The 24,350-nt window shown below is 42.7% G+C and overlaps 1 protein-coding gene across 22 annotated transcripts in view; it reads right to left on the reverse strand.

Annotated features, from left to right (window-relative positions):
- PTPRD (protein tyrosine phosphatase receptor type D) overlaps positions 1–24,350 on the reverse strand; it is a 4,803,934-nt gene that overhangs the window by 271,196 nt on the left and 4,508,388 nt on the right. For 14 of the 22 annotated variants that reach the window (XM_069625937.1, XM_069625939.1, XM_069625938.1 and 11 more), the window contains 3 exons: positions 22,672–22,784; positions 13,757–13,798; positions 13,133–13,230 (listed from right to left, as the gene is read on the reverse strand). In XM_069625937.1, the coding sequence (XP_069482038.1) occupies positions 13,133–13,230; positions 13,757–13,798; positions 22,672–22,784 (253 nt within the window). The remainder of the gene's footprint in view (positions 1–13,132; positions 13,231–13,756; positions 13,799–22,671; positions 22,785–24,350) is intronic. The other 8 variants (XM_069625942.1, XM_069625941.1, XM_069625940.1 and 5 more) reach the window with 1 other exon arrangement.

Here is a 24,350-nt window from a genome sequence, read left to right on the forward strand (position 1 = left end):
AAACCAGATCAACTATAACTTTTTCAGATATCAGTGGTATTTAGGACATATTGAGAATGCTCTACCGAGCTCAATAGAGACATATATATGGTGAGTAGACCATACTCTATATAAATGGTGAATTAAGTAGCATCTTGAGTAGATATCAGGATGGCCCTTTTGATGCATGGTGGAAACATTCACATGGGCAACAGTAATTAGATAGAGTGGAGATTGCATGCAACACTTGAATGAGAATGAAGTCAGAAATATCAGGGAAGGTGTGATTTGTTTTTACTAGCTCTAATATGCATGAATCACTGGGCAGCGAAGAATCACATTTTTTCTTAACTATATTAAAATGTAACAGCTAATTGTACACTCCAATTTTGGTCAAGAACGTTTTTATGGATAGGGTGCATCTGGGTGTCACCTTTAAGCCCACCTATATAACAGAATAGAAATATATTGTGTGCCACTACAGGAGTACCAGAATGTTGATAATATATCAAACATAGTTTTCCTTTTCTCTTCAATTGTGTTTTAATTATTTATTTATTTGTTCTATCTCTACCCTTTGTACTTTCCCCTCTCTCATATCCAATGATGATAATATGCTATGTTTAATCAATTTGTCTTGGTATTTGAAAATGTTGTTAGTGTGGATTATGAAATAGAAGGTTGTCAACTAGCTTTGTGCCATTTGTAAGCCTTGATAAAGATCAAAGGTCAAATACGTGTCAGCTGAAATTTGGCTGAGAACTTTTGCAAATTACTGTATTGACACAAATGTGAAAACCTAGTTTGGTAAGGCTGGCAGTTGACTGAGAATGTTGCATAATGCTATACTGAAACACATATTAAAACATGATTTGTAAGCAACATACATTGTTGTCTATGAGAATTTCTAATTACTGACCAATAGGTGGTGAGAGGATAAGCGCAATCACTTGGGTATAGGCCAAACATTTCTTATGCAAATTATGCATGGGTTTGTGATCATGGTATACAATGTGGCTCGTGGATTTTCAGAGATTGATAAACTTTTTCACCTCTGAAAATCATACTTTAGATAAAAGAAAAATCCCGAAAAGAGTTTTATATTTCTTGAAGTGGAATAGGAGGAAGGTACATTTTTCTCCTCGATTCCCCCAAAAATGAACGCTAATTTAAATAACAAACTTTAGTTTTCCAAATAATATTGCACACAAATTAAAGGATTCTCTTAAGTAGACTCAAATGAACATGAAAGTTAACTTACTGATTCCTTGTTTATTTCACTAATATAATCGCATGTATGTATCACCCTTTAATGAATCAAGACCTTGTCTCTCCCCAAAAAAAAGTTCCAACCTAGAAAGAAGCCCGTAGAATAAGTGTGACTAAGTCAACACTAACACACATTCATGCATCTTTGTCTAAGCTAGATACCAATGGTGTCCAACATGTGAATCATCCCTAGAGAAAGAAAATCTAAATGTTTCTCTGGTGCCAACACCTGTCGCTTGTTTCAGAAAAAATCTAAGTGAATTGCATTGTTGTAAAATGTATTCAAATAATGTTTTTTTATAGTCATAGTAACTCAATTGCAGTTGTATTCTTGTGATAGCATTGCCGATATATGGCAGCACAGCAAAAGAACACTTTGGAATGTGGCAAAGTGGTTTATAATCAGCACTTATTCAGGAAAAGATAAGAAGTAAAGGACTGTATTGAGCAGTTAAAAGTTAGAAGAAACATTTCTGGCCAGCAAATAGAGCATATTTTAGGTAGTGCCAGAAGGTGTCAATTGATTTTACTTCCCATGCAACTCCCACTTGGAAGGTATGGGTGCAGAGGGCTATGCATGGAAGCCAAATGCATTAGGCCACCATGCAGTGTCCTTAATACAGCCCAGAACTTCAGTTCTACCACCACTCACTTTCAACCATTTGTCACACATCCATTCACAGAAGGAAACAAGCACGATTTTAGAATATGTTCTCAGTTTGTGTCAAGTATTCTTCTAGATGTTGGAAAATAGACATGCCATTCACATCCACACACAATTTAGTGCCATATACCTTGACAAGTGTTCGAAGAGGGGCCACATACAGATTAAATAGAACAACAGAGCTGGGACATGTGGCATCCCAATATAAAGGACATGCTTGCTGTTCAAATGTAGGAAGTGTGACTGATTCATTCAGAATTAGAAGAGTGGTTCCGTTCCATTTGAGTACCATACCACTAATGCCCATGTTGTTAGGACAATCAAGAAAAGGGTGGTAGTCCATAGTATGGCAAAAGCAATTGGCAGATCTAATTGTAGAAGTGCTGCAGCTACACCACAATAAGCCACTCAATGCTAATTGTGTAATGCCTTTATCATCACTGACTCTGTGCCCACATGTGGTTTGAACCCATAATGACTACGCAAACTATGATGGGCTTGACCAAAATTACGGATATAACAAACAATAGTGTGTACATGGAACATTGACATGAAATGTTGCCAGGAGTGAAGGGCCAGATGTGTTTTCTAAGAGTGGCATAACCAAGACTTCGTTCAATTCCAGGAAGATATAGGCATCATGGGAAAAGCTGTGTCTTCTTGGCCACAGTGCTCAGGTCGCATTAACGCTTAACATCCATTATTAAATGTAAGGTACAATAGAGAGACAGGGATCAGTCCTCTCCTTGAAGCTGTCCAAAATTCAATCCAGCATTAAAGCTAAACCTAAAACTTTTTAGTCCAGTTCTGCCTACCTGTTTATACTTCCCGCCACTATATCAGTTGTAATCTCATTGTACTACTCCTCACTCCCTTTGGTATCTCTCAAGCTCTGAGTGACGCCATTCCTCCCTCCATAGCCAAATACTTCACTCTTATCCTTGCTCAATGCTTGGGTGATCTACTAAGTTGATACGCAACTTCTGGCTATGTGCTCACTGCGTTTGCAATAGGCAACATTCTGCCACTATCAAATAAACCCTAATTTGCCCCTTTGAGCCTCACCTACCACAGACCTACTGCCTTTGAAATAGACTGCATTCCTCCACTATTAAAGAAACCTTATTTTCTCCTTTAGAACCTCACCTACCACAGACCCATTGCAGTCCGGCACTGGTGTTACAAGATTATTGATAAGCAATTCTTAAACTCCAGAAATACCACATTAACTCCACACTGACCTCCATTCAGTGGCTCCAAATGAATGCTAATGTGAAATTCAAACTTGAATCGTCTATGGTCTGCATACACTCACTAGGCCTTCTTGGTCGTTATGACCTACTCAATCTATAACAAACATCAAGACGCACCCCTTCTCAATATGGCGGCTCAATATGGTGGTTATGTTTGAGCTTCATCTCTAATCTGTACCAATAGCATCTGGGAATAATTTTCCCAGAGTCATCTGGACCCAACATGTGGCCGTAACGACCACATGACCGCCTGCCTTAGGATTTAGACTGACACAGCAGTCATTACAAGATGGAAGAACAATCCACCTGGATACGCGTGCAGAACCTGCTCCAACATCTATTCATCTGCCCGACCATGGATTTTAAGGTAAGCCATTGCCTTTGTGAGCCCAGACAACATGTTTTAGCATAGTATCAGACTACTAAGTACAAGACGAAACTCCAACATTTCAGTCAGCTTTGAGAGTCAAGCTCTTTGCAGACCACCTTAAATTGAATGCATCCAGTATTATCAGGCGACCAGCCAATGATTTAATATGTGTGGAAACTTTAACTATTTAGGCCATTAGCAAACGCTGCACTCACCCATTAATTTTACATGCGTGAAACAATTGTCATACTGGGAACATAATAACGCTGCCTGAGCACTCAGTGAATTAAGCACCATACATCCACCTTTGTTTTTGTTATCTATAGACACTAGTCTGCCCAACACACAGATGTACTGGGAACCTTGAGAATGTTAGGAATTCTAGTAACTATAAAAGATTGGGTGCACCTCCATCAAATTCGAAAGGATAGCACAGCAAACTGCAGACTTGGGAACACTTACTCATCAGTAACCCAACTGGTAAGATAAATCTGTTCTTCATCCGCAAATCTATTCAAATGCTGCCGCCAACAGGGTGGGTCACGGACCCCATGATTAACCAGATCACACCCCCAACAACAATAAATCCAATTGAAATTAACACCTTGCTCATCTAGTATTCTCTAACAAATCTTTATAACCTATCATAGATAGTTGTGTTCTGATATTCTATGTAATTCATGGTCCCCGGACACCCAGGACCATCCCTAAGCATTTGACTTCACTAGTCAGACCATCGTGGTAAGAAGAGACAAGACACTTACATTTATTCACACCAGCTACGGATCTCACCACGGTATTGACTTAACTAGAACTCAAATTAAATGCAGGGACTCCATGATATCGAGCACCTTTAAACCACAACAAGTGACACCCACCATAAAAGAGTCTTGTATGGAACTACTTTCCCCAAGGAACAGCACTTTTACAGTCTGTCTAAGAATGAAAATGCTGCCCCGGGACAAGGTTCACACTCCTGCAGTGGCACAGCTTAAAAGCAGCATTAGACAATGTCTCATATATACTTCACCCATTTTCAGGCCCACCAGTACCTCTGCTTGGCCCGAGTCACTAAAAATGATTAGCATCTGGCCACCGACCAAATGCAGAATTAATGCCAGACTTATCTAAGCCTGTTTACCCTCCTTTTCCCTCTCTCCTCTCCCGTCTTTGCTTCACTACAATTTGAACCATGTTCTACACTAATCAATGTATCCTGCCACTCGTGATATTGCCACCCTATAAAAAATAACATCTCACTAACCTCCACAGCAGAGACTTTGCTTGGGGGGGGGCTATGGGGGATATAGCCCCGGGTCTTTTGGTTGTAGCCCCGGATAGAAGCTCAGGAGCTACAACCAAACCTTCGAGACTCGTAGCTAGCCCCGAGTCTCGACGGTCCCGACATTAGTGTAGCACCGGATCTTGTCCAGATCTAGCAACACCCCTGCTCCACAGCCTTGATAGAGACCCTTTTGGTCGAAACTCATGTTGACTGTTATGTCACTTAAACATTGCTTAGTTTTTTTTCCATGATTGTAACAGCAACCTGTCACAAGGACTGGTCTGTTCCAGACACAATAGGATTTTATATATGTAATGTGCCATCACATTATTGACAAATAAACCATAGGAGAGAGTTTCTTAATAAACAGCGTGAGTGCAAAATTGTCTTTGGTCCATCTTTACCTAATTTAACCCCGTACTTTGGGTGTAGCCCCAGACCAAGGCACATGCAGTATGGATGTTAAACATAATATCACTTGACCTGACACACACAGGTGATAACACAGGTGATAACAAGGTTCATCACCCGCTGATCTTGCTTCCGAAACAAAACCTGACCATCAAGGCTGGTAACAGTCAGGTCGGAAATGGAACCTTACACTGTTGCAGTCAGGATGTGGGAACACATCCTACCAAAACACTGTTTGCCAAGATATAGGCAATTGGTGAGAGGCAGGTAATCAGTTATCGGTTTCATGTCCAACACAGGAGGCTACAGGACATGTTGTCATAAATGCTGCCACTGATGGTCCTGTTTCATAGTCTTGAAGTGGACGAGCTACAACATCATGGCTTCAGGAGTGAGAGGGATGACCAGGGAGAATCACATGGGTGAACAGAATTCCAACCATGGAGCAAAATCAGATCTACTATGAAGTTGCCGACATTCAAATGAATAAAAGGGAACATCCTTTTTTTCTCGGTGCATATAAGTTTGTATTTCAAATAGCCTTGCACAGCACTTGTCACGTAGCCTGGTTCTCACCATTGAACAATGATTTGCAGTCTCATGGGGGGGGGGTTCAATTCTATTGGTCAGTAATTACCAGTCATTACAAACTCAAACAGGTGGATCTATAAGTGAGTCTGGAGCATTTGAGTCTGAACGTGGTCAGAGTGAATGATATTCAGAGGGTAGCTGTTAGGGAGAATTCTAAAAAATGTGCTAATTCCCTTCACCTTAGAGACACCAAGCAAATTTGCTGGATTTTGAGGACTTGATTGTTTTACCTGGAGAGACTGTGAACCTTTTTCCCACTCTCTCATGTGTTTTGAAATGTGTTTTACTCTTGTGTTTTCTTTGGTTATGGAGTATTAGACAAATCCATAGGCATCATCTTTTCATGTGTGTCACACAGCACCCTCAGTGCAGTGGCACAGGGAAACCTTTTCAGGCTTTCCCAAGGTTTAAATACCTTCTCTGGGATAAAGTACCGTTTCCCAGAGTAAATAAAGTGAAATTGACTTTAATAGTCCTTTTAAATTCCTAGACCCAGCACACCTATCTTACAATAGAGCGCTTGACAGGTTACCTAGTATCCCCTGTGTCTAGATACTCATGTAGCAGTCAAATGCTACCCTTTCCTCTTGAAATGGCTGGTGGCAGTGGTTTTACAACAAACTACCATGATTTTTCCCAACCGCGAACACCGGTAGCGTTAAATCACAGGAGCCATGTTTTTCAAGATGGCTTCTGAGCCCCATCCGTAAAAACAAGTCCCAGTCTTCTTTTTTCACCATTTCTTTGTGGAAAGGTCCTTCTAGAGTTTTGCTCTGTGTGCCAAACCAGGTTTGGTTCCTTTGTTCATTCGCCTTTGGCAGGCTTCAGGAGTGAAGACCGCCTCTGGCGCCCGAGTGTCTTGGGTGTGCAGGAAGTGAGGGAGGTGCCTGAAACTCCCTGTCCTTAGTCTCCTAGGAGACCCATATGCACTCTGTGGTGATTGGCTGTCTGACTGTCCAGCAAGGACAGCCACCCTGCTGGGTGAGTGACAGCTAGGCTGGAATGAATGGGAGAGAACTGAATAAAAGGCGAGTCTCTTGGCTTCGAAGGCAGAGTCAACCACTGGAACAAAAGAACTGAAGACAAGCTTGAAAAGGTTGGCTGCTGCAACTCCTGGACCGGTTTGCCCGGTGAAGCCCTGCCGCATGTCTGAATCGCTAAGTTCATCTCGACAGAGAAGCCCTGCAAGGATGACTTCTCCCTTTGAGTTGGTGGGACCAATCAACTCGACACTAAGCCACCTTGATACCATTCTCAGAGCTGGTTGTATTTTCCTCAGAGTGCTGCAGGAAACCGAATAACCAGGGAGAGGGACACCAGTTTGTGTGCTTGCTTGACTACAGCTACTGGAATTGAAAATTGGCCAGTTGCCAGCTTTTTAACCAGTCCCAGTGCAGTGCAGGAGTGCCCCGACATCCTCCCTTTTGTCCCCATGACTGAGGCCCAGGAACAGCGAGATCTGCAGGAACTGCCAGGAACAGAGGTCACCAGCTGCATATTTTCTTCATTTGTAAAGGTATTGTAAAATCAGACTGAGCGTACTTACCTCTTGCAGTGAAAGTGCTTGAAACTTTCCCAACTCACAGGCCTAATCAGCTTGTGTCCCAACATATGATTCTTCTTGCTACAAACTATTGCTAAGAACTGTTGCAGAGACTTTTCTGTTTTACTAGCAGAACTGCTTTATCCGATCCAAGACTTTAGCCCATTGACTTTGGCCTAGCCTATTGAATTGAATTGACTCTTCTGGTGAACTCAAAATAGCTGCACTGCCTAAGAAATAATGGTATTCTTTCTATGTTCTGATAACCTATGCCTTTTTGCTCCTCCTTCAAAGTATTCTGAATGCCTCAGAAACTTAGAGTGTGCAGTACTGAATTATATTTGTGTGTGATTACATTGCCTCCTTCTTATGAATGTTTTATAACTGACAGTTAAATAAATTAATAAGTATTTAACAAAGAAACCTTGAGAGTAAGAGTTTATTTGAACACCTGTGATTGTAGACCTCTGTGTAACATTCTTACAGCTCACATTCCCTCTTGAGATAAGCCTGGCTGCTCAACCCCGCTACCAAAAACCGTGTAGTACAGACTTATACCAAAGGTTGGTTTTGCTTACACATGTAGTTCTAGTTGTGTGTAGTGTTCCCAAAGGCTACTACATAAAATACTTTGCCTTACAGTAGTCTTCTAGAGGTGGTGTGTCCTTTTGATCTCTGTTTAGATGTGATTTGTAGTAAGCTGTGGTCTTCAACCAGGTTGACACAACCGTTGACACTGTGTTGCCTCTCCAGCACTGCTAGATTTGGTGAGGGTGGGCTGAAGGGATGGGTTAAATGTGATGTCTTGCAGGGAAGGAGGGTGGGATAGCTTATTATTCTATTATTATGATATTTATTGAGCACAGACCTAGCTTGTGGAAAGAATGGCACACATTACAGAAGAACAATCATTGTACAAATATCTTGTGTGGAAGATCAAGACCAAAGTCAGGGCTTGAACCTGAAAGAGAGGCGCTACCACCAACACCACCAACAACATAGTTGTGGGGTCTCCTGGATGTTTCCCATTTCACAAAGTAAGCTGTCAACTCAATGGTGGCCATTCCAAGGTCCTGTTTACATAACACAAAATGAATCAATGCTGGAGCTTTTTGCTACCAAATAGATATGCAGCTCCTGGCGGTATCCTGAAACACACACTGCATGCACCGTCACTCCTATGCATAAAGAAAAGAGGAAAATGAGGTGTGAGACCGGTAACTTCACTCCCCACACCTGATGCTGAAATACAGAGAAAGTAGAGTCAAACCCAGAACCATTGGATAACATGTAGAGCCTCAATACCTTAAAATCTCTCTCTTCCTAAATATCCTTGAGCTCTTCGTTCATCCACCTCCGATTCCCTCAGGGTTAGTCACTTCTCCAAGCAGTGAGTTGGTGGTAGATCTCTTTCTTCTGCTGGGGCGTCCCTCTGGAACAGAAACTTGAGGAGAACCATCTACGGTTCTGGAAGCACCTCAAGACCTTCCGCTTTGCTTTTGCTTTCTCACTGCCTTTCCCCTGCTGATCTCCTGGCTGAATCTGAAACTGCACTGGTTACCTGGCTACCCTCTGATCTCGGGCCCAGGTCCCCTTCCCACCAGCTGCACATCAGCACTGCCCCCCTGGCAACCATGGTACTGTTTCTGTATCCCTATGGCCCCTAATAGCACTTGACACCTGATGTCTGCACTTACCCCTGCACTTGACACCAGCTGACCACACTTTTATCTATTATTTATTGTCTTTATTTACTTTACTGTTATCCTGTGTACTGCACTGCCCCCTCCCATTCCCCTCGCACTTTTCCTCTTCCCCCAAGCACTGTTCCCCTTAACTCCTCCCCTGCACTTGTGCAATCTCAATGTCACCTGGCCTAGTAGGATCGCTATCTCTGTCTTCCCTCTGTTTCCCCTCCCCTGCCTCGTCGCGCTTTGGAACGCTTGGGTATAGACGCTTGGGTATAGACGCCTTATAAATGCCATATCATATCATATCATACCATGGATATGGTGGACTGAAGCAGAGGGATCTGAACCAGAGCCAGGCACAGATGTGCTAGGCTGAAAAGAAAGGTGCCCGTTCAAACGGTTTGCTCATTTTCAGTACAGATTATCAGGATTGATGCTTGCTAAAATCACAGAACAAAATAAGCTTACAAGTGGACACCTCATTTTTTACTGCAATTCAGAATGCCACTTTTGGCCAGTATTATTCTTTAAGAACACTGGTACCAGGCGTAAGGTGGGACTGACGCCATGTTATGTAGTCGCTGCTTTGCACTCGATGTGCCAGAGAACTAAAGAACTGGGCCACGACGCCTTGATAATGGTTGTCATTCCTCGGAAGGCCAAAACTCCAGAGGACTCACAACCAGCTGCCATCGCAGCACATGGCACTTCCACCAGTGCTAACAGGAGCTGTCAAGAAAACAACACATTCGGGAACTGTGTACATTCTGACTACGAGTGGAACGTGTGCCTGGTTTGATTTAATGTTTTCTTAATTAATTACCAACAGCTACTTAATTGCTGTGATGTGTAGGTAATAAGGTACAAAGAACAACACATTTCAATGTTGCTGTTGTGCTCTTATCACATTTACTTTCCCACGATGCACTCATCCTTTTCTCTATTAAGAACAATTATGATTTCAAAGTATTTCCCGCAATTGCGACTGCAATATTTTTTAAGGAAATTATATAAGCAAAAATAACACAAAAAAATATGTTTTAGCCAATGGCTATTCGACAACTGCCATTTTCTTGTACATTATTTTTTTTCTTTTTCTTTTTAAAAACAATGTCCTCTGATGACAAATATAATATGCAACCATTCCATATGTTAATCATATGTTCGTGGTGCGCACGCTGGCCCTATAGTCTCCCTTAGAATTGCTTAAAAATGCCAATCAAAGTATTGATGGATTGGGCCGGAAAAGGCACAGCGTGGGCAACAGTGAGCCATTACCGATATGCTTTTTTTTCTTCTCATAAATGCGGAAAAAAGAGGTTAAAAAACACACTTTATGCATACTGTGCAGGGAACCCTACACGAAAAGCACATGTAATCTGTCATCAACCGTGTCTCTCCACGCGGCAGTTCGCAGGCGCGCCGTGGCTATAATTACCAGGAATAAACCGGCATTGTTAAAAGCAGATGAGGTGGCAGAAATAAATGACACATAGAATGGCATTTCACACGCCAATTGCTTCATCGTATACTTGATGCTATTCGCGTCTCTCCTCCGCGCTGGCCCAACAAGCCGCCAGATAATGCCGCCTTCCCTGTAATAGCAGCGCAGACTGCCACATCGTGCATACTGGAGGAAATCATACCGCACACTCCAGGGATTTTAATAGAATTTTCGAAAGAAAAGTGCGTTGTCGATTACTGTACTGTGTCGTTAACGTACTGTTCTGTTTCCAGTAGTACTTGAGTATCTTGCTTGTATGCTTCTCGTCAAGGACAGTGCACTTTCATTGCGCGTTCAACCGACAGGGTATAAGCCTCTCTATGCTTCTCTAGGCCCCACCCACATGTACCCTTCCTAAGAGGAAACCCTACCTGTTTTTAAAAAACCCTGGCTATTTAACCAAAACTGACATATCAGATGCCACACTTACTGTACATAACCTCCTGCTTAAGTTGCTGGCTTATTTTTTTACTGTAAATAACCTAGGCCTTGTTGTAAAGTGTAACTAGAAATGAAACTGCATATGTCTATTTGCTTTTAACAAACTGTCTGTAACCTCGCTGTGATACCTCAGGGTCTGGGCGTGTAATAAATGTAATAAATAAATAAATACATCTTAACTCTACATCAATGTATTCCCCCCAAGACATTTAGGGCCCCGATTCATGGAAGTTTTTGCACAGTTCAAAGTGACTTTGCACTGCTGAAAAGTGACTTTGCACTACAAAAACCCTAATTCATAGAACTGTGCAAAGTCTGTGCAAAGCCATTGAGTATTGCAAACATGACTATGCTCTGACTTTGTACTGCAAAAATACACTTTGCACAGTTCCATAAATTAGGGTTTGTGTCAGCAGTGAAGAGTCACTTTTCAGCAGTGCAAAGTCACTTTGAACCATGCAAAAAATTCCATGAATCCGGCCCATTGTCACTAATTTGAACAATTGTTTTCCCTCCATGGTCTTTAATACACATACATAAATGTACTGCAGAAGGCTTACATGTGAGTGATTAGGAGGGAAAACACATTATAACAATATGCCATGTGAGCGTCATTAGCTTCCAAGTCTATTGGTACAGAAAGGAAAACCCTTATTAGCTCAGGCCCTGCACAAAGAAAAGGTGGTGATTCACTTTTGAGCTACGCCTATATGACTTCAGTGTATTGCAATGGACTGGTGGATTGCACTTAGGGCTAAGAGACTCTAGGATGGGTGTGTGGGCTAGTGAGCTATGTGACCGTGTGTGAAAGGTGGACATCAGAAAGATGGTCCACTTGGTGCAAGGGCGGGCATAGAAGCTGCATGCAATTCAGGGTGTCAGCTTTGATTTCCAGCACCCACTAAGGCCAGTAGGGGAAATGATTATAACACAGGAAAATAAGGTTTATCAGTGAAATGGTTCAACAATGCACACAGTTGGATCCCAATACAATACTTACAAACCACTCCAATCCAAGGGTGTAGCTACCCTTTTTGTTGTAGCCACTGAGCTTTAATCCAGGGCTACAAGCAAAAGACCTGGGTCTACAGCCCTCTCAGCTCCCCCTAGTAAAGCCTCTGCTTCAATCTCTTCCACTAGAGTATACAATGACTGTCCGTCTCCAACTTACAGCAGTAGTCGAATGTTACAAAAACAAGTAGTGGAACTATGTTCCCTACGGGCTTGCCCCTGGTGCACACAAACCCCATCGCCACGCCCCCCCTCCCACGCACAATACAAACCCTCAAACACATGCCGCTGATGTTTAAGGGAACGTTCAGTGCATGCCCTGAAGTGCACGTTTCAACTTCTTCCTACACTTTTTTCGGGAATGTTTTCTTTTTAAAATAAAAGTACAGGGACAGTAACATTTAATTTAAAAAAGCAAAGGAGCAAGGCTCCCAACCTCTCCTGCCCACTTCGACCACTGATTTACAGCTAACACTTATAGTTAAGGTTACATCAGGTAATTTCAAATTAATATCACCTTTCCTGCTTCCACTCCTTAAAAAGCTTGTTCGCATGCTGGCCTGGCTGTCTGGATGAAAGGACTAACCTTATGATGATGAAAGCTTCATCCAAACGACTGATTCCAATGCTGTGTTTACTACGCTTGCGATTTATTCTGAGCAACACAGCGTTGATTCTACAATAGCCACTGTCTATGCAATTAGATGTCCTGCTCAAATTGCAACACAAATGTATGACACATATGTTGGCACTTCTAAGGAGAATAAAACGGGCAAGCATAATTGTGAAAATGTGCATGTCCACATTTCTATTGGACACAATGCAGAGGTAGGGCATCGTTTACGGCACTCCAAACTTACGATTAAAAGGACTGAGGCATTCATAAAGAGATAGCCACAGAACTGCACTACGGCAAGCTGTATGACAGCGATCAGACGGAGACCACCTACCTTCAAAAGAAAAAACGACCACTGATGAGTCACGTGTTCTTGGTGCATGGTCTAAAAGTTGATCATGTGAGAAGGCCTATTTCTTTCAAGTCTTCTAGGACTTGATCAAGAATAATCACAAGCATGTGGACACACAGAAGCTGAACTTTGGATACCACCAATAAGTATACCTCATACTCTTGCGAAAACTTCAGGTTGTCGTTAGCTTTTAACCGTTCAATGTGATCAGCGAGTTCCAGGATCGGTATTGGCGGATGGCTGGCCATGCCTATTGAAGGAGACAAAAAAAAGCAAACGACCGTGAGCACCACATGATTGACACAAGCTCTTGGAAACACTTTAGTTAGGGCAACAGGGAATGTACAAGTAGTAGTAATGTTGTATGTCAGGAAAGCAGGCAGATAGTTTGGTTACTCAAAGCGAAACATGCCATAGATAGATGAGCTTTAAAGCCAAAAGGAAAGCCGCCAAGCATATCCCCAAAGCTACCATTCCTGGTGTAAAAGAAAAGGGTTATTGGACCATGAGTAAATGAAGTTAGCTTGACACAGAGCAATGGAACAGTTAGGGCTGATGTCGACACATCTGCTTTGAGTTATGACTGTTAGGGCGTGTAACCACTGATTTCAAAATTTGCTTTCCTCCTGCACCGTATGAAATGGCGGTTGTGTTGAATTAGATGATGGAAAGTGACTTGAGAAGACAGAAACTGAAAGAGGCCTAGGAGGGCCAGAGGAGCACCTTGCCAGGAAACGAAAAAAAAAGTGACTTATGCGTAATCAAGGAAAACTAACTTGAGGAATGAAGGTTAACAGGGTAACCGGAGGCACCTGAACCTGCAAAGAAAATGGTGGCAGACATGAAAAAACTTGGCTAATTCATGAAAGTAAACGAATGGAAGTTTGACAAGATGGAGCACAACGAGTCACAGGCGGAGAGACTTGAATGCATGGCAATTATTTGGCGAAGCTGTCAAGGAATCATTTCCTGAAGAATTGCACCTCTTCAGAAGGTTAGACGCAATAGACATTCGCATGCGAACATGGACAAGACAAACACATGCCGCAGTATTCACAGACAACAGTGGCTGTAAACAAAGGTGGACGATGGACACGTGAAGCTTCAAAAATGTTTGCACTCAGAGCAGATTGTAGGGACTCCAGTTGTGAAAAACAGAAAGAAACAGCGCAACTAAACGTAGAGCAAATATTTGGGCCTGGTCATATCTTTGAGTTACTGAAAATCCCAACTATGCTTAAGAATCCTAACCACGCCTACAATCAACACCAGGTGTAAACATCTTTGTCCACTGACAGAAAGAGCGAGAACAGGTGAGCGGCACGTGGGGCTAACTAGATGCATCTTTCCCCATTCAATTCCCTCTAATAACCCTTAGCACAAATAAAGGAAACGGACTTGCATGATTCCTCCCTGGCCGCGCGACACTGTAGACGGCTACTGCATTGGAAGCTAGCGAGCCCCAGGGTACCGGAGAATGTACAAAGGAAAATAATGATGAGTGAGGGGGCTCAAACTGGAGGCCCTGGCAAACCAGTCTAGTTTGGTCACCAGCAATTTTAGCAGCATGCCATAGTCACAGAGCGCCAATTAGGCTGGTTCTTGAATGGCTTCTCACAACTCATTACGCGAAGCCGCTACTTTAGCTCTTTTAGACCAGAAATTCTGTATTGTAGGCATATCCGAAACACAATAATTAGCCCAATGGACTACCAGTGTGCCTTTGCCCGCTGATTATTTCACTGTTAAGAACGATTATCGACACAGTGTAGAGAAGAAGTGTACACCTTCAGTTCTTTTGGTAGTGACGCAAGGCAAGTTGACATTTGTCCCGAGACGACTCAGCAAGAGTTTTTTTTTTTTTCTCTTGGGAAATTGGCAGTAATATCATTCTGAATGCCGCTGCATACTCTTCAGGTGTGACAGACATACAGCACAGTGGCACCTTTTTTATTTTTAATGCATAGGAATAGTGGGTCACGCCCACAAATACAATGGCCAATCCAGATTAAGCACCCCAGAGGGAAAGAAAAAAAGCACAGGCGGGAAAGACACAAACTGCTCAACCGGTCCATAAATGGGAGTGAGCTGATGGGCATCCAATAGAAAATAAGAGAGACAAAGATGTTTAGACCTTTTCGAGCGAATCGTGGGAGAGAGCTATTATCATATATGGACTGAGTAGTTTGGCTAGACAGGGAGGACACTGAGCCAATCAGAGAGGCGTAGGGGAGTGAATGACTGCTCAAAGCTGCAAAAAGCAAAAGCCATTTGTAGACGGAAACAACAATTAGTAGCAGTAGCAGGAGAGCATAATATTCACACACACTGAGAGATGGGCACACACAGACACGCACACGCGCTCATGCACACGCGCACGCACGTAGAAAAGAAAAACATCTAACCAATGAAAGTATGTAGCCCATAAGCCACCACCGGACATTCATTTACTGACTTTGATCACAAAATAATCGTTTTTCCCCCTAGAGAATCGATTTGGCCCAGCACCCTTGATCGATTAATTAACACTGAAGACTGGGGCTACTTAATTCCAAACTACATGGCTTACTAAGGGGACCCCAATCAAGCGGAATCCAGGAACATGTGTTTTTGGCTGAATTTGCTACAGTTATAGGTCCATCTATTGCAACTTAAGTAAGCTAACACAGTCATTTCAGGGGGCGTTCGCCCATCTGACCATGTCCAATTTACGAGCACAGCACCCCAATTACAAACCTATCACACCTGATCAATAGGGACTCGCTTCTGGCCCTCGTGACTCCGTCTAGAGGCATTGAAGCACTGCCACGTTGATTCTGGTTAGCTACAGATGGCTAAAGTACTTGTGTTAGTGTCCCTTAGCATATGACCCTTAGCATCGGATTTGGTGCTGTGTACAGTAGTAGGCAAGCCCGAGGGGTTAAACAAACTTACCAACTGAAACTGCAGGCGTCGTCCAGCTCCTTGTACCATTTCTGAGAAATGAATTTGCCCCCCTTAGAACCCAGCATCAAAACATGCACGCAAGCAACTGGGTCCAGTAGAAACCTGTTGCAACTGATGAACTGGCATTCCCAGCATGCACCTAATTACAGCCGAGTTCTGAAATCCTGCTGGCAGCGGCTAGTCGGAACGCACGTTTTGCTAGCGCGATTTCACTCATTGGGGGCAATAGAGAAGGGCTGCATTCTGAATGTAAGCAAAGGAGCATACACTAAGCACTGCTTTCTAAAGTTACTCCACCATTACAATGTGATTCTTGTGCAGCTGCACGTTAGTTAAATGTTTAGGCGCAAATTCATGTTTGCAATCAAATAAAGCAGAAAAGGCCATGGTAAACAGTGTGGGAGCCTAATGGTTGAAATTGTTATGATAGCTTAGAAAGGGTCTCATGTGCACTTCCTAAGTCCAAACGTTGCCCCTTTAATGAATGAAGAGTGCTCCTTTTTAAAAGACGAGATTAAAAAAAAACAGATAATCTCTTGAATAATCTGACAGGGGTTTGGCATGCACAGCCAGTCACCCCCCCAGGAGGACCCTTTTCATGCCAATAAGCTGCAGCTCAAGATCACACACCATTTGCACATGCATCCATCTCTAATAACCTTTAATTTCTGCTTATTCGTATTGCCAATATGGTTTTCTCAAACTGAAAAAGGACCCAGAGAAAGATAGAATGCGCTGCTATCCGGCGTTTAACACCATACCAAGTAAACACCTAAATGTGTGATTCTGATTAATTTAAACTTTTTAGGTGTTCTACTGATTTGTCATGCCATTGTCATTATACACATGTTATGATTGCCATTTGTGATGAGGAGGGGAAATCGGGAACAATGCCACATAGACCTGGCATGTGCCATCCCCTTGGCACCGAAGCCTAGCAATAATCGGAAAAGCCATCTTCTCAAACCACATCACCATGCCTATTTGGGCGAACCGATTATACAGCTCCTATGTCTTCCACAATTCTGGAAGGAGGAGGACTTTGGGGAACCTAGATTATGGCACTAAAACCAGGAGAGGTGGTAGAGGAAATGACCCAAACCCAAGTTATCGAGACCTAGCTAACAAACCACACCGTGAAGGACTACATTCCCCATGAGCCCATTCCCACAAAGAGGAAACAGCTGGATTGGACACAGAAATGCACTTGTGTATGCAGAAAGAGGAAGACATATGGGGAGTACATAAGCACCCTTGTGGAAGTGCTTGCCATGCCCTAAAAAGGGTCAGACTTGGAGCACTCTCACCACTCTCCTATTTTATACCCAATGTGGCAGAGAAGCACACACATCTCCAATACAACATCGCAACACCTGGGAAGTCCTGCACTTCTTTCTAACACTAATGTGAACCATGTCTCCCTCATGGCTGTAAGCACAACAGAGAAAGTCCCCTTCACCCACTGTCATCAGTAAAATCAATGGGACAAACACTAACATCAAACCACATGCAGAGAACCGGTTTGACAGTCTCCTCAACCCACAAAAGGAATGCCCAGCACCCACCCACCTGTGCACTAGACAGCCAAAAGGCATCAGAGGGGGGCGAGGGGATCACTCCAGGCACAGGCAGGGGACATGAAAAGCATGGGCAGACCATCTACTTGGAAGAACATGCTGGATAATGATGGGGGTGGTGGCATGGCTATATGATGTATTCCTCCAAAGAGTTGGGACTACAGATCATCACAGTCGAGGAGCATGCCCATACAGGTAATGTGATGTCTCCTGCCACTCGGGGCAAAGCTACGCAAAACCATCCCTACATAAGGGACAATTCCTACGACAGCAGAGGAAGGACATTCACTGGTGAAGAGGTGGAAAGTCACAGAGTTAACATTTGAAAGTGGTGAGCGAGGAGTGGAAACTGGAGAGGGCTGGGGCAGAAGGCCATTTAGAAGGCAAAGGAGGAAGGATGTAGAGAAGTCACTGAAAGACGAAAGAAGAGATGGAGAGGAGTTTGTTAAAGTGGGGGGAAGTGCTAAGGAGGAATTTGGGAGCGACATTAGAAGGAGTGAGGAGGAAGTTAAGAAAAATTAGGAGTGGGAAACATCAGTAGGAGCCAAGAGGTCAATTCGAACAAAGAGGTGGTCAGTAGGAACATCTGAAGGAGTATGGGGTAGGTGAAGGAGAATAACAGGGAGGAAGTTAAGAACATGACCGCAGGGAGGAAGCAGGAGGTTATACGAAGGAAGGGGGGAAAGGCAGTGAGTAAGGTGGTTGACAGACGTTTGAGAAGGTGAGACCAGGGAGGTGGAGCTAAGGAGCTCTTATGCCGGTCAAGTGGCACAGCGAGTAGAGCGCTCGCTTTGACATCCATGCAGAGCCTGCTAACGCAGGTTCGAATCCCGGCAGGGCCAAACTCAGCCTTTCATCCTTCCGAGGTCAATAAATGAGCACCACACACCATGGGTAATAATAAGCAGCGCTCAGATACCTGAGGGTTCGTAGCGCTATATAAATGCCAAATTATTATTATTATTATGAAGAGGAGTTAAGATGATGGAACAGGCAAGTCCAACACCTGTAAAGAGTAATTTGATGTTGGGCGGAGGTACGACCATGTGGTGAAGTGCTGCGGAGGCTCAGAAAGAACAGAAAGAAAATTACGGATTAAAGGACAGGATGGGTGGTGCAGAGAGGTCACCTTATGAAATGTAGAGGTGGTAGGCAAGGACAGTGTATTTGGGTTGAGAGACAGGATCCTAGCACAGGAAGGTGGTGAGAGTAACCAAGACGTATTTAGCGTAAAAGGGAGATTTCCTCTCTCTCTCTCTCTCTGTTTTCTCTATGCGGGAATTGCTCTGCATCATCAGAAGCAACATTTGTCCAGGTTGAGCATGCAAGTGGATGGGGGGGAACACAGAGACCTACAAAGGCGTCTCCCAGGTGACGGGGGCAAGGGGCAGAGAACTTGAATCTACAGAAGATGAAACCTGGAAAGTGATTGAGAATATATCCTGGAAACAGATTGACTTTATTAATTTGAACTTCAGGAAGACGATATTTCCTAACTGAGTTGGGTTTTCATGAGTTTGGCTCATCTTGTAATTATCCCTAATAAGATATTTTTTTGTTCACAAACATCTTTGCATCTGCCATATATTGAGCCCTTCTGCTTTTTTTAACACATTATCATTTAAAATCTAAAACTACAATAATTGTGTCCAGATACTACATTGTTTATAAAAAATAAATGATTATCAGTTACCTGCATGCATACTGACAAATATGCACACATTGCCTCTTTCTCAACATGTTTGTGTATAACACAGCATTTAGTTTGTTATAAATGATCAATATTGTCCTGTGGCTGAGATCACATGTATAACTACAAAGGTGCACTTCAATGTATCTGGGCAAAACGTTATCTTGGTAGTACAAGGACTACCTCTTAATGACAACTGCATCAGACAAAGTACATCTAACCATACAGGTGGATGTTGTGATAACAATTCCTCAGACGGACATCAGTAGTGCAATTATTATGCTATGGTACTTCAAGGTGTCCGGCAACATACATTTTATCTACAGTTGGGAGTATTGCATTTTTCATAAAGAATTTGTTTAATGCAATCATTTTCCAAACCCGGTGTTCCTTTTTTCTCGTCTGTTTGTTCCCTACAGCTACCTATCCTTGTTTCTCCCCTATTGAATATTATTTTTTCTAACACTGTTCCATTTTTACCATGTTGTGTTTAGACTTCCTTCTGAGTAATCTTCTTAGATATCTCCCTACGTGTGTTATTATTTCCTTATGTCTCATTATTTGCCCCCCTCTCATTTAGAATTGTTCCCTTTTCTGCTGATATGTAATTCTTTTAATTACTGTTTTCCCCACGTGTTTTAATCCCTATTCCTATTAGGTTTTAAAGCACTTCCCTTTTACCCATCATTTATCCTTTCTGAGTTTCCATGTGTAGACACCAACAGAAAAGTATTTACACCATATTTTATAATCCACACATTTTTATTTCCACAGATACAGAAATCCTCCCGGCCATTGGATTCAATAGGAATATCACAGCGAACACTGAATCATCTGGGCAGAGAGACCCCATTTGTGAGAAGGCAGAGTAATGGCTGGGGTGATGGATGTAGGAGCTGGTGATGTCACCATTTCAGAACACACTGTGATTTGACAATGACTTCTTAAACGAAGCTCATGTATCCAGCAAACACTGTTTAGTTTGCAAAACAGTTCAAAGCAGAAGTATTTATACTATGTCTACACTTAATGTAATAGTGTGGCAACCCTAACTTGCACACATTTTTCAGTCCTTAAAAGTATTTAGTATGTCTTTGGACTTTACTTAAGTACTCTTTGTGAAATAACAACACATTTTGAGATGGTGAACAAAGTATCTCACAACACGCTATAATGTACATGGAACACTTAAATGAAGCTCATTTATCTACTAAATAGCTGTTTACTCTGAGAAATGTGTGTAAGTTAGTTATTACATTAAGAATTTAAATAATAGAAAGATTTCCATTCACTAAGGCAAATGGAAGTCTTTTTTCTATGGCAATGAAACACATTGCATATTCTTACAGGGGAAAAGGACAGCATGTTGGGGCAAAGACATCACAGGTATTCCATTTAAGGTGCCAATTCTGACATTTTGGGACAAATCCATTACCAATGTGCCCTTACGGGCGTAAATGCTGGCATTTTCAGGAAACGTTATTAAAGGTGTGTCCTCATAGGGGCAAATGGTGTCCATTTACCAGAAAAGTAATCACAGCTGAGTCCTTATAGGAGCACAATCTGGCATTTTGTGTCAAATCCGTCACAGTTTTGTTCTTACTCGGGCAAATGCATATAATAGTTGGGCAAAGTTGCGCCGTGTAATCGGTAAGTATTATTTTGGTGCAAAGCCATCACAGTTGCGCCGTGTAATCGGTAAGTATTATTTTGGTGCAAAGCCATCACAGTTGTGCCGTGTAATCGGTAAGTATTATTTTGGTGCAAAGCCATCACAGTTGTGCCGTGTAATCGGTAAGTATTATTTTGGTGCAAAGCCATCACAGGAGTGTCCTTAAACGAGCGATATATATATGGCATTTTAGGACCAAGCCATTAAAGGTGTTTTCTTGCATGGAAAAGAGTTGGGCTTTTGGGGTAAAGCCATCAGAGATGTGTGTCCTTACAGGGGAACATGCTAGCTGTGTCCTTATAGGGGCAAATGCTGATATTTGGGCAAAGCAAAATGTGAGCAATGGCATCACAGGTACATCCTTATAGAAGGAAATACTGGCAAAACTTTCCAAAGCCTTAATGAGCGTGTTCTTACAGTGGCAATACTGGGATTGTTACTGTCTATAAAGGGTACCTGTGATGGGTTCCCTAACACAACATTACAGCTAACAGCTGGGCATCTACTTGTTCTTCTGCACACATATTGAATGTTTATTCCTCTGCTGAGTTCCCTAGTTGCCCTCGTTTTATTGCGCTAAGACACTCTCCCATGGAAATCATTGCATTCGATCAATGACCAGTACAATTAAACAACTGGCAATTAAAAAAGATAAACACTTATACATCAAATGATGTGCTGCTGGCTAGTGGCAGTGCAGGTTTGATTTCATATCAAGTGCAAAGAGTAAAACCCTGCTGAGAACCTTCCCTAGCAATCAATGTGAGATGGCTGGCTGGCCCTGTGTTGCTAGATTTCTGCAGAAACCACTGTTATCGAGTCATCTTAAACATGTTATTAAAGAAGAAAAATAAAGTTGCATTTGTGTAACTCTAGACTCAATTGGAATGATAACATACAATCCTTTGGTGGTATTATGGAAACGTGTGTTGATGCACTATACATAACATGATCTGGTGCAAGGAATGCTTAACGTAACATCATATAAACATGGAGCGCATACACACGCTTGTGCATTAAACATTGTAGTTAAAATGAAATGCATGACAATGATAACTGATCATGTGCCACAGTCCACAAATGTGCTCTCCGTTGAAAGGACAACACAGTGAGCATTTGACTGAGCAGTCATGCACTATGGTTTTCCAGCTGGTGCCGCAAGAGAACCTGCCTTCCGCTGTGGTACACCAGAGCACAGCTTTGCTTACTATCACTGTAGGACCCTCATTGCAGAAAGTGTGCAAACCTTTGAAAGTATGTCCCAGTGCAAATACGTAGAACTCGATTTGCAAAACGCCTTTCAATTAGGCTTTTGGAAATCAGGCCCATTGTCTCTCAGTGCATATGTTCCCCAGAACATTTTGGTACATTGCTAATACTGTTGCAGAATAACTGTAAGAAGGGCTTTGAAGTTTACAAGAAGATTAGGTTACAAAGAAAGTATACACGATGATTGCATAGCTACCTCTGGCCTCATGTGTCAAAGAGATTTAGGCCTGCTTAAGTTTTACTTGTATACACCATAACATGTTAATGCACCGAGGTATAGCCATATAGGAAGATGTAAACCTTTGTTTGATTACACTTGCATGTGCAAATCATATTCACAAGTAGTCGGAAATGTAAGAAATATAAGCCCTCGGCATACTCTTCAGGTGTGATAGGCACAGCACACAGAGAGGAAAAGGAGCAGAAATACTGGGGGCGCTTTCAGAGCAGGCCATGTCATGTTTCTGGCGGGTGTCATCTCTAGCACACAGGCCACTCTCAGAAGCCAGAAGCTCGTGCAGGGGCCGCATTGCTTACCTGGAGTTTGGAAGTTGAGCCGGCGGAGCTCCACTGGATCAGTGGGGTGGTGGGACGGGATCTCCTTGCTGTTGGGTATGCTGCTCTTCCTAGAGTCAGACTCTGCTCTCTTCCTGCAGGAAAGAATCCAAAAGGTAATGCAATGCGAAACAGATCGGTTCCCGGGAGAGCACTGGCGCCAATGTCATTACACAGCAACACAGCATACCTAAATACCTTAACACCCACATCCAGGAATACAGGCACAGAATTGTGTACACTGAGCCACTCGTGATAATATGACAGCATGCTACATTCACCAGCTCTGAAACTGACATAGGCAATTAAATAGGGCAGTATTCCTCGTGTTGATGTACACCCGCAGGGCAGATAGTACGGCATCCTGCCAGTCTTGTCATGCAAAGAAATGTGCATTTGGGTTCTGGTTAATGGAGCAGATTTTCAGAGCTGCCCACAATCCATGTGAACATGTCCAGGAAGGGTTCAGGAAGGGTCAGGGTTCACACACTGTTAATTATCTCAGAGCCACAGGAAGTCCAATTGCTCACAGAGGATGCTAATGGGACTTAACCAACCAGAGTAATAGGTTGATAATGCTACTACTACTATTACTGATACTAGTACTACTACTACTACTACTACTCCTCCTCCTCCTCATCATCATCATCATCATCATCATCATCATCATCATCATCATCATCATCATCATCATCATCATCATCATTGTATATACATATGTACAGGGTTTTCCATCTAGTTGGGGTGCAAAAGTGAGATAGCATTTGTACAATCCATGGATCTACGCTCAGATGTTGTTTGAATATTATTGTCTGCAATTCCTTCCCAAATTAAAGACGTGAGGGGGTCAGTATGTTGAGTACTGACGTTTTCTTTCTAGATTCTGGGGGTACAGCAGGGGAAGGCCTGTTGCACGGTGTCCTGTCTGGTCCTCGCCTAATTTCCAGTCTGCAAGGCCGAAGCATTGGGCGTTGCACTGCTGCCCCGGGAAGGGCACACTTCCGGCTGGGTATGAGGGGACATTGATTTATGTGCAAGGCCAGTGGTATAGAAGAGTATGAAAGCCTGGATGGGCTATAAGGGTGGAGGTGATGTGGTCAAACCTCTTTCGGGCTGCGATGAGATGGGCTGCAGAGGGGTGGACATCCCTCACTGGCATCACGATGGATAATGGGATGCCATGCAGGATGGCTTTGCCATCTTGCAATCATTATTATTAAGGTTAAGTTGTTTTCATGAATACTGTACTTATTATTAATCATCTTTTTTTTGTTGTCTTTTCGCTTTTAATATTATTCATGAATTAATACTCAAAATATGAATTAGTTATAAATTAGTAATATTAGTTAAGTTTAGTTGTAGTGCTCAAATTTCCCCTATTATAATTGTGCAATGAAAACGTGATATAGGCGTTCGCCTCAAATAGGCAAACGCTTAATGAAGGAACCATTGCTATGAATAGTAGTGTTGGCCCTCTACATCGCTTCACTGTGGTTGACATTTCTTCGTCACTAGGTGTCCAGCATAGAGGCCTTGTCGTGTTAAAGCAATCTGTATGGATCCAAGAGCGCCTTCACATAACAATCCAACAGAAGAACTGTGCCACCAAAATGGCCTCTATAAATCCATGGAAGAATGAACGGGTTCATTGAGTGACCATG

The sequence above is a fragment of the Ambystoma mexicanum genome, chromosome 6p (assembly GCF_040938575.1).
Source record: "Ambystoma mexicanum isolate Mex_15411 chromosome 6p, UKY_AmexF1_1, whole genome shotgun sequence".
Taxonomy (NCBI): Eukaryota; Metazoa; Chordata; class Amphibia; order Caudata; family Ambystomatidae; genus Ambystoma; species Ambystoma mexicanum.